General features: G+C 41.9%; 1 protein-coding gene across 2 annotated transcripts; it reads left to right on the top strand.

Annotated features, from left to right (window-relative positions):
* The first annotated feature begins 1,787 nt into the window (after window positions 1-1,787).
* Window positions 1,788-7,736, top strand: atp1b4 (ATPase Na+/K+ transporting subunit beta 4). 2 transcript variants are annotated; one of them, XM_012917594.4, is made up of 9 exons: window positions 2,321-2,509; window positions 2,643-2,699; window positions 3,217-3,433; window positions 4,962-5,090; window positions 5,211-5,315; window positions 5,654-5,853; window positions 6,359-6,415; window positions 6,515-6,607; window positions 6,704-7,736. In XM_012917594.4, exons 2-9 carry the CDS (start codon window positions 2,646-2,648, stop codon window positions 6,863-6,865), a joined length of 1,017 nt encoding a protein of 338 aa, XP_012773048.1. In that variant the 5' UTR covers window positions 2,321-2,509; window positions 2,643-2,645; the 3' UTR covers window positions 6,866-7,736. The 2 variants fall into 2 exon arrangements, with proteins under 2 accessions (XP_004545815.1, XP_012773048.1); XM_004545758.5 differs by lacking the exons at window positions 2,321-2,509; window positions 2,643-2,699 and adding an exon at window positions 1,788-1,923.
* Window positions 7,737-10,887: the final 3,151 nt, after the last annotated feature.

Here is a 10,887-nt window from a genome sequence, read left to right as displayed (position 1 = left end):
AAGGTGAAACGTCTTCAAGCAACTCAAAGAAGTCCAGACGCTTTTCTTTCCAAGCTCCTTAGACAGTGAATTATCACCGAAAACAGGGATTAAACATCCTACTGAGCGCCTGTTTTGTGACAAATTGAGTTTAAAAGGGTTTTAAATCTTTTTTTAAATTTTGTTTGATATTACGAAGATTTAAATTCACACTTCTAGAGAAGCTCATAAAAAAGTATCACCTTGGTGTTTAGTGAGCCTCAGGACGCGCAGCGAGCGCCACCAACCGTCACAACTACAGCGTTGCGTTCAAGAACTGCGAGACGTTCTGGGAAACTGTTAATCATTTATTCACAGGGATGCTTTTGAGTGCATGTCGAAATGTGAGGAAATCTCAGAAGTATCATGAACAGGAGCTGTTTTTCTTCTAGTGTGGCGGGTTGGAGGAACAGCTGAAAGAGGACTGGAAGAAAGACCAACTTAAAAAAAGCCACCTGGGAATTCCATCCCTGGAAATGTACTCAAGTGGACCTTAATTACAATTTATCACAAAAGCACTCAGACTTGGTTTCTTTCAATAAATTTCTAAAACACAGTGGAAAAATAGCAGCTCAGCTAAAGCAACACATGATATAAGTTGCCACGTCCTAATTGGACAAACATAGCGGTGTCCCTTACACCTGCGTCCCAGTGCTTTTATTCACAAATGAGGAGAGAGGACCTCCCCAAAGGTGCCCGCAGCTTCTCAAAAAAGACCTTCTGCTTTACTAAAAAAGAAAAAGTAATCAACAATGAAAAGACCAGGCAACTCACTTGAACTAGAAACCACTGTATATTTCAATGTATTACCCTAAAAACTAGAATGAAATACAATAAAACCTAAACAAACAGCAGCAGGGGAGTAAACTGCAATTACTCACCAACGACTACTGGGCAGCCAAACACATACCAAGTGAAATGCACCAGATCCACAGACATCACGATCAGACTATAACAACTCTCAATGTAAGTCTCAACACATTAAAACGAATTTCTACATACCTGTATCCAAAGATGAAACCCCCAAAAGACCAGCTGATCCTGAAAAATGGGCTATAATCGAACTTTGATGGAAGGGCTAGAGGAGCACGGTTAATGATGCATTCACAAACACTTAGATACACTAGTTTAACAATTATAAGAAATATGTGTTAATATAATTAAAACAAAAAAAGTGGATTTATAACTTCTTCTATTTGACATGAAATCTGGTTATCAGTTGGGACAAGAGAAAAAGGGCATTTTGGGGGGTTCTCAGGAGCTATTTTGTATTTTAAATGTTATTTGAGAGCTACTTTTTCAACAATTGTGTTTACACTTTGTCTCAGGACAACTGTAATTTACACACACAAACAAAGAAACGAAATGAAAAACAGCCTTATACACTGCCTGTGCACAGACCCTGAGCATGAAATGTGAATGTCCCCCATAAGTGACATTGGAGTATTTTTTAAAATAGTTACTCAATACAAATTAATGTAAAAAATGTCCAGTGTTCTCCAAACAATTTTCATTTCTGATGGAATATTCTGATTTTATGGGCCCCGGCTGCCCAGAAAAATCCTGGAAGCACCCCTGCTCGCTTTTCTTTTGAAGGACATGTTCAGGTTATTAATCTGCACTGACAGGAGAACTACTGACAAATATATTTTTGTGACTTTTAGTTCTCTGCAAACATCCTTATTTGGCTTTTACTGTAAAAAACGCGAGCTCTAACACACACGCACGATTTGCCGCGCATATCTCAAAGAATTGCTTTTTCCATGACGCAATTTCTCTTTTCATGTAAAAGGAGGAGGGGAACTTCTTAGGGACGTTCCCCCCTTCCACTTTAGTATGGGGGTAACAGAACGGTACGTGACCGGAGTGCTAATGGGATCAGGGATGAGGACTACTTCACCAGAGGTTAGTTTATGGTAATCCGTTGAAATTGTGGGTGCTGACAGCTGGATTAGTGCGCATACACGTGCGTGGAGTGTATCTAATGATTGATTTACTTTGATTTGATTTGTGATTTAAGTTAGATAAACACCCGAGTCAAAGATATTTAACTAAGAATTGAAAAATAGTTAATTGCTGGAAGATCTTTGCGCATTTACAGTACGCAGCCAGGCGCTGATTGAGTGTCTTGTGCTGGGAGAGGCTATAAATATTGTATTCACGCTTTGCTTCAGCTTAGCAGACAATGGCTGATGGTGTGCGTGTACAGCATGCAGTGCTGTGATCCAGGCCGCTGCCAAAACGTCTGTGGGACCCAAAAAAGAAAAAGCACTTTGCATCCCACCCCCAGCTTTTCTCCGGCCAGCGCTCATTCACTATGATGCGCGCCTAGTTGAAGGAAGCTCTCCACACCCGGTTCCCCCTGCACGCCTAAAACTTTCTAATGAAATCCCCCAAAACTTTTTGACAAATAATATTTTTTTTCCTCTGGGGGCCAATAGGGTTTTCGACTTATTAATCCGTGTTTTTTTAATTGAAAAGAGAACTTCAGGTATGTCCGACTTTTCATTCATCGATAGAGCACAGATTGTGTATTTCAGATAGCTTGGCTTTGAATTGAAAAGTAATTTAATGGACACCGTGGATTGTGGTTGGTTTAACTGGCACCTTTTCTTTCTGCGAAGAATATGGAGCCCAGTTCCACAGAGGGAGGAGCTGAGGAGAAGCTTGTTAGAAGTCTTGTGAGTGCTGAGATTATTTTATTCTTTTTTCCCTCTGGCTCATGAGCGTTTTTGATGAACCTCAAAGTTATCAACCCCGCTCCCATCCTCCCGTAGCAGCAGATTCTTATAAAGGCCTCTCTCTCGCAAATGATGTGTCCCGTGGCTCCTCTGGGATCTGTGTGTCCTGGCCTCTGGATGCTGAGACTCAGTAACAGCTGGCTGTCAGAGTGACCCTCCAGTTCTGCTGTCTGCAGCTGCTGCTCCAAGCAGGAGGGTCCACTCAGAGGAGGTCAGCTCTCCCAACGAGTGCCACAAGGTCACCAGCGGGTTTATAATTTGCAGAAACGGAGGACAGGACCATCAGTTCATTAATATGCAGAGCGCTGTCTGGCAGTTTATGTTATCGGTCATACTCAGATCAGGAGGCATGCCATTTTTTTCCTGCAGTAATTTGAAAAGCAAATAGGTTTCACTGTAGAACTCAGCAGTTTAGAATATGTGTGGTGAGGGCTTTTTCTCTTCTTCTTTCCACCAGCCTCACAAAGTGATACTCAAGCATGGCCAAGAGCTGGAGGAAGAGCAGGAGGAGCTGGCCGAGCATCAGCCTCTAGAGCAGGAAGACCTCAACTTTGAGAGATGGAAGCGCAGGCCGATTCCCAAGAGGACGCTCCACCAGAAAATAGACGACCTGAAGACATACCTGTGGAATGCAGAGACCAACGAATTCATGGGTCGCTCTGGGAAGAGCTGGAGTGAGTTGATGAAGAAAGAAAAATTCTCTGCTGTTGGGTTATGGGGAAGGGACATTTTGTATCATATATTTTTTAGTGCATATGACCATAACGACACTTTTAATGTTGAGTGCAACACAGTTAATCATCCTAAATAACATGCAAATGTGATGGTTCAGTGTGTGTGTGTGTTTTTTAAGATGCACTCAGCGATAGTTTTAGGGTGAGAAATGTCTTTCCAGTCCAGTGACTGAGCTCACTGTGCTGCGAGTGTGTGTGTGTGTGTGTCCTCATGCTCAATGTTTACATAGGTGCATGGATGATTCAGAGTGTCCCGACAAAAACAGACTGCCTGGGGACGATTCCCCAGCGGGACGCACTGTTCAAGGCCTCACATTGGCCAGGAAACACATTCCTCTACATCTTACCATGCTCTCCACAGCCTCTTTCCCAAAGCCTTGGCGACCTCATTGCTGAACTTAACATGCTTGTGGCCTCTCAGTTGCAGTAAAACACGTAGAGGTGTTCATGTTCTTTTCCCCCGCCCTGTAAATCTAACTGCCAAATCGAGCTTTGGGCGCTGGAGAACTTTTTTGGCATGAGCGACACACTGGACGAGTTTGTTGAGTCACTGGTGATGGAGCAACCTCTTGGTATAACCAGGGTAGTTGCTATGTGATGCTGTTGAGCCCCCTCTCTTTTCACACAATGGCAAACATGATCCAACTGTGTGCAGAAAGAACTTCTAAGGAAAGTGTGTGTTACTTGCATAAGCTGCAATGCCGGATCCCCGGGCCACATAACCAGTGTGTGTGCACACTTGTGGAAGAGTGGGGCCCATGTGTCTGCTGAAGAAAGACCCCGAGTTGAAGTCTGTGCTGCGTGTCCTGTGAGACGAGTGTGTAAGAGGGGACACAATACCAGAGTGGGGTGATTGGGGTTCCTTGGAGCTGGCTGTGCCTCTATGGCTGCAAAAGGACCTTCACTACGATGGCAACCGGAGGTTCACTGTGTTCCTGAGTGAAAGGACAGCTGGGAGAATTCTCACTGAGCTCAAACAGAAAGGCCTTTGTGGCTCAGGGGATGCAACGCTGGCTACAGCTAGTCCCCTGTGAAATTGCCCACACAGCAAAAGCCATTTTATTTAGGACACGTTTAGCTTGATTAGTAGCTAATGGACTGTTAATTGAAAATTGCAGACCAGTGCTATTTCTCAGGATTTCTTTGGCACAAGGTCCGTGCTTTAGCTAAGTATGGGTTTCATACCAAAGCCAGTGGAGTTATTCGCAAATGCAGACACGAGGGGACCACAGTGCTTTTTTTATTCCTAAACAAATTAGTGACCGTCCTGATCAAGGACAGTAGCTGGAGTCCAGACAGACCAAATGGTTTGCCTGAGCAAAGTGGGAATTGTTCATGGTTCGTTATTCCCCTTCACTCAGATCAGATGTAATTTATCAGGAGCTGTGTTGTCTGTTATGTAATCCACATTTGTGCAAGTACTCCCTAATGCCTCTTTTTATTTTTTTCCTTCACTCTCACCATTCAGGCCTCATCCTACTCTTCTATGCTGCACTTTATTTGTTTCTTGCAGCCATGTTTGGCGGCTGTTTGTTTTGCCTCATGTGGTCTATTAGTCCCTACCACCCCACCTTCAACGATAGAGTGATGCCACCAGGTAACTATAACTCCAAACTCAAACCACCTCCTCTGTTCTCTGTCCCTCTAGCTGTCCTTCTGTCTGTTGCTTCTCCCTGAATCTCAGCACAGTTGACTGTCTCTGCGTCTCCACTGGCAGGTATGACGATGGCCCCGCACCTAGAAGGCCATGAGATTGCTTTTAACGCATCTGATCGCAAATCCTGGAGGAAGTACGCCAGGTCTATGGAGGAATATCTAAGACGTGAGTGATGCGATCGAGGTGGGGTGGTCAAAGCTGGGAGGTCTGACAAGGTTGTTGAGTTTGTTTAAAATGAAGAGACATGGAATGGGTTAATCCTCATCTTCACTGCCTTTGTCCCTCTTTTTTCTATTTGGTCCTTGCAGGGCATGCTGGGAAGGGAAGCCTCTTTGTGGGCAGAGGGTTGCTATTCAGTCCTGGGTGTTTTTTTTTTCACAATCATCTTTTGTCAGGCTTTCTTAATCAGAGGCCTGCGCCTGGCAGGGCACTGCAAAGGTTTATTTATGCCCTCCTCTCTCTCTCATTCTCCCTCCCCCTTTCTCTCTGCTCTGTACTTTCAGCGTATAACGATGCTGCTCAGCAGAGGAAGAATATTCCCTGTGATAAGGAGACATACTTCATGCAGGACGACTTGGACGAGGCTGCAGAGCGGAAAGCGTGTCAGTTTAAACGGTCCTGGTTGGGGCAGTGTTCAGGGCTGCAGGACGCCAACTTTGGCTATTCTCAGGGAATGCCATGCATCCTCCTTCGAATGAACCGGGTAAAAAAAGATGGATTTTAAAATATCAGAAATCCAGATTACTGTACTGTGAATCAATTTTACTATCAATTTACTGTGTGAGTGACATCTTGTGGTCATTCTAGGTAAGACAGAGAGAAAGCCTTTTGTCATTGGGTGCTTATTTCATGCCTAATTAGAAACATTTTTGAATGTTTTCACATATTTACTTGTGATTTTTCTTGCAAACAGAAACAGTCGGTGCCCCACAAAGAGGGCAAAGGAAACTCACCATCAGCTGTGCCTTAAAAAAAAATCTACTTATCTAATTCAGTTTGGGACAAAGATGATACATAGCGTGTGCATGCAAACAATGCAGGATGGAAAAACTACAAGAGAGAAAATGAGGCTTTGGCATATTAAAAAAAATGGAATATTTCACTTTTAAATGTAAAGACATTGTCAGATGAATCCACAAAGGTGCATCTTTACATTTGTGCTTACAGAGTGAGACATTTTCCCTCTTACTCTTGTTCTTCTTTAATAGATCCTCGGTTACTTACCTGGTCAGGGGAAACCGATAAATGTGACCTGTGGCGTTAAGGTAAAGTTTTTCTTTCTTGATTCTTTGACTCATGACTGAAAGTGTATAAAAATAAGTAAGTCTGTAAAATAGACTTACTATTTTAAGTTTCTCTCTCAGAAAGGACCACCAGAAGTCTTGGGAAAAATTGAGTTTTTTCCCAAAAGCATTTTTGAAAACAAGTATTATCCATACTACGGGAAGCTGAGACATGTGAGTGAAAGTTTCATGATTGTCGGGGAACTGCTGCAGCAGCAGTCGAATTTAAAACACCCGTCGGGTCTTAATCTTCTGTCTCTCGTCTCTCAGGTAAACTACTCTTCACCAGTCGTGGCTGTACGTTTTACGGGCGTGCAGCAAGGCGCTAACATCCAAGTACAATGCAAACTGAACGGAAAGGGCATCATTAACGATTCTCCCACTGACCGCTACCTGGGCAGCGTGACCTTCTCCTTGGAGGTCGGAGCGTAAGGCGAAGGTGTCGCAGGACGCTCACAAGACGAGGCAGGAAAACATTCACGAGACAAGATTTATACTGAACCGTTATTTTCCATGAGATATGTAATTTGCCCCTGTCCTCGTCTTTCACTTAAATATCTTCTGCTGTGAAACAAAATCCTCAAGAAGTAGGTATTTACTCGTGTTTTTTGTTGTTTCTTTGTACCACGAGTGTGCTACTGGCACCTGCACCCACAACAAACAGTGCTGAGCACAGGAACGAGTGCCTAGAGCGAGTTATTCCTGTTCGATTCCTGATATTTTGTAATGATTAGTGAGATTAACCGCACTAAATTACACTCTGCCCATTAGTTAGAGTTTCTGGCTATGCAAATCCAATTATGAATTAAACATTAATAGGGAACTAGAGTTCTTTCAGGTTAGATCGTACGTTTTTGTGCACATTTTTGTGCGACCAAGTGTACTAATTTGTTTTGCATTATATTTTTCAAACATGTATATTGTAAGAATTCAAAGAACTATCATGCAAACACTGAAAGCAGGACTTGTACTGTACTTACACAGTAAAAAAAAAAGACATAATAAATGCAAATACATGATTACTATATTTTTGTTGAATAGAGCAGTATTATACATTTATGATAAAGTATCACTTCTTCTTTTGTAAAAAATATTCGCTTTGGAAAATGAAATACTATACATGACTGATCAATAAAGAGACGCACTGTGCTGTGAAATAGTTTGTCAAAGGTCTGCACCGTTTTAATTATGCTATAACTATTTTGTGATAGTATTAATCATGCCTGAACTGTGCTACTAAACTTGGTATCAGTGTTGTATTTATTCCTATTATAGCTCTTACAATAAATACAGTGTTCTGGTATGTACTGCAAGTTTTCTTCCACATCACTAACAGCCTGCACAGACTCTGACATGTTGCTACAACATCCAAATTGATTTACTGCAGAAGTCTCATTTTTTAAAGAATGTCGTATTATACAGAGGCAGCTGCTATAAAACAAGGTTATAAAGTAAACACTTAATGCTTCCTTAAGAAGTAAGAGGCTGCTGCTCAAATGCAAAATGCACTTGATTAACCACAAACCAAGCAAGAAAGACAGCAGCAGTGATCTTAGAGAAGTAATTATTGCTGCCCATCAGTTTGGGAAGCGTTTCTAAACAACTTTAAATCCATCATTCTAGAGTGAGACTGATTACGTACATTCAAATTTCTAGTACCAACTTTATTGGCATCTCAACAGCTGTGTTTTATGCTGGTGTCGAACAAAGAGGCCAATCAACACGCTTACCATCCACTGGAGGGTAAGTGTAAGGAATCGGTTCTCAGACTTTTTGAATCGTTAACCACAAAAATTTAATTCTAGTAAAATGTGTAATTGGAGGTATAATGAGGACCCAAGCACAGGACATGGAAGCAGGTTGAAACATTGGCTAAAGAAGCCCTGGAATGGATAAGGGTAATACAACTGCAGGCATCCAGGAACTGAAGAGTAATAAGAGATTAACACGAGGGGGCTCTACCAAAGGGAGGATCGTGTTTTCATTTTATACTTCGCTCTTAGCTTTTCATGCCCCAGTGCAGCAGCTCTTCGTCTCTGTGTTGTTGACAAAAAGAGGGGGTACCACTCAAACGCTTTGTCTACATTTTTGCTTCAAGTTCAGATAAACTGTCAGAAACCCATTTATACAAAGTCAGCATTGATACTCGTCTCCATATCAGTTCAGCATTGTGCAACTCCAGGGTCAACTTGTTTTCATGTCAGTAGCTGGCATGAGAGTCACGGCTGTGCGTGCTTGTTACAGGTCATAAAAAGCAGGTAGCCAATCAAAGTCAAATGCACAGTTTAGGCCATTTGATCGTTCAGCAGTGTAAATGTTTACGCCCGTTAACCTTTGACTCTTGAGCTTGTAGGGAAAGTTCCTACGACACTGGCAATAGTCACCTACAAGTTCTAATGATGTTATCGAGCACATGTTTTAATGAATTATTCAAAGAACACAGAGAGGGTAGATTTTTTTTTCTTTATATAATGTTCCTGAAACGTTAAAAGTTAAACTAAGACATTCTCCCTGCAGCATGTTGAGCATGGCTTGGAGTACCAGATTATACTCTAATCTTTTATGAAACATTCCCACAATGATATTAAGGTGGGAAAACATCCTTCAAACAACCTTATGAAATGAAAATGAAAATTAACAGATTGCGTTAGAGCAGTGGTGTCAAACATAAGGCCCAGGGGCCAGAAATGGCCCAGCAAGAATGCCAATCAAGCCCACTAGATGGCTTTCTATAGCATTATAAAACATTTTAAATTTTATAACATTTCTAAATGATAAAGGCCTCCACCCTTACTACACCAAAGTAATTAACTAAAAGATGATCAATTAAAGGAAAGAAAATTTCCAGTTTTTCTGAAAAAATAAACATTTTTCTGTCTGTTAACAAAAAAAACCAAAACAAAAACGTTCTATTTTATGACAGGACAGTCCGGTGAATGAGCAATTTCACACATTTATTTCTTAGCAGCAGAGATGATTTGCATTTCTTTTTCGTGTGTTAAGATATCTCAGGGATTACATATTAAGGTAAACATCTTAACCTGACAGAAAGGAGTGTTTTGCTGGTCTGGCCCACTTAAAATGAAAGTGGGTCGTATGTGGCCCACGGTATAAAATGACTTTGATATCCCTGCATTAGAGGTGAGTATTAGAGTAGCAGCTCATCAGGTTCACAGGTTATTTTAATTTCTTAAGTACTAAAAGTAGAGTAACACGTTTTCTTGTCACTGGTTGACAAGAAACTAAACTAAGCAAAATTACAATCCACTGACAAATGTGACCTTAAGCACAGGTTGGGTGGAGACCCATTAGGTGTTCAGTGTGTCCGAGGTTAAATGAATCCTGACCATGAAGCTATGGTGGTAGACAGGTTGACTGATGAGGTCAGGCATGAGTCTGTGGACTATGATGTTTGCAGATGACATTGTGGTCTGTAGGGAGAGAAGGCAGCAGGTGAAAGAGCTTGGAGAGATGGAGGAATGAAGGTCAGTGGAAGCAAGACAGAATACATGTGTGTGAATACGAGGGAGACAGGTGTAACAGTGAAGCTGCAAAGAGTAGAGGTAGTGAAGTATTTGAAATACTTGAGGTAAACCATCCAAAGCAATGGGCAGTGCATGAGAGAGGTGAATAGAGTGCAAGTGAAGAATATCAGGGCTGATTCATGACAGAAGAGTAGCGAGACCAGCTCTGATGCATGGTTTGGTGATGGCGGTACGGCCAAAATGACAGGAGGCCAAGATGAAGGAAAGCGCAGGGTGAGTGACTCGGAGACAAATTTAGAGAACAAAGCTGAGATTGTTTGGATGTGTGCAGAGGAGGAACAGTAGATATATTGGATAAAGGGGGTTAAAGATGGAGCGACCAGCTAGGAGGAAACGAACGACCACAGAGAAGATTCATGGGTGTAGTGAAGGAGGACATGCAGAGGGTTGGTGTGACAGAGGTGGAAGATGCTCAGGTGATCCGTGGTGGCGATCCCTAAAGGGAGTAACTGACAGGAGGAGGTAATGTTTGGCAATGTTGTGTGAACATTTTCTGAAACATTTTTAGTTTTGCATGATTACGATGGGAAACCCCCCCCCAAAAAAACCCAACTCCCCAAACATTTAGAGGCCTGATGTTTATGAAATGCTCCTCTAATTTAATATTAACCTAGGTAGAGTGCTTCACCTGAAGTATTCTGAGGATGCTGTCAGGCTAACAAATACAACATGATCTGGTTTCACATCCATCTTTTAAAAGTTTTGAACTAAATGGTTTGATTATCATAAAATGTGGACTACCAATCCATCCAGAGGGTTTGCAAAGTCAGCTGATAAAATGTTAAAACCATCAGAGCATAAAGTAGAACAACATTATCACTGAAGATTTTTTTAAAGCAGGTTATCAAAGACTTTAAAGGGACCCTGCTTTAAGCATCAATAGGACAGCAGTCAGGAGATGAGTTTTTC

Source organism: Maylandia zebra, linkage group LG2 (genome assembly GCF_041146795.1).
Source record: "Maylandia zebra isolate NMK-2024a linkage group LG2, Mzebra_GT3a, whole genome shotgun sequence".
In the NCBI taxonomy this organism is placed as follows: Eukaryota; Metazoa; Chordata; class Actinopteri; order Cichliformes; family Cichlidae; genus Maylandia; species Maylandia zebra.
This window is presented reverse-complemented; position numbering and strand designations above follow the sequence as displayed.

Coding starts and splice junctions, on each gene's coding strand:
- atp1b4 (XM_004545758.5), top strand. CDS start 1,855: ATGGGGGTAACAGAACGGTACGTGACCGGAGTGCTAATGGGATCAGGG. Junction 5,091..5,210: donor CGATAGAGTGATGCCACCAG/GTAACTATAACT, acceptor CTCCACTGGCAG/GTATGACGATGGCCCCGCAC. Junction 6,608..6,703: donor ACTACGGGAAGCTGAGACAT/GTGAGTGAAAGT, acceptor CTCGTCTCTCAG/GTAAACTACTCTTCACCAGT.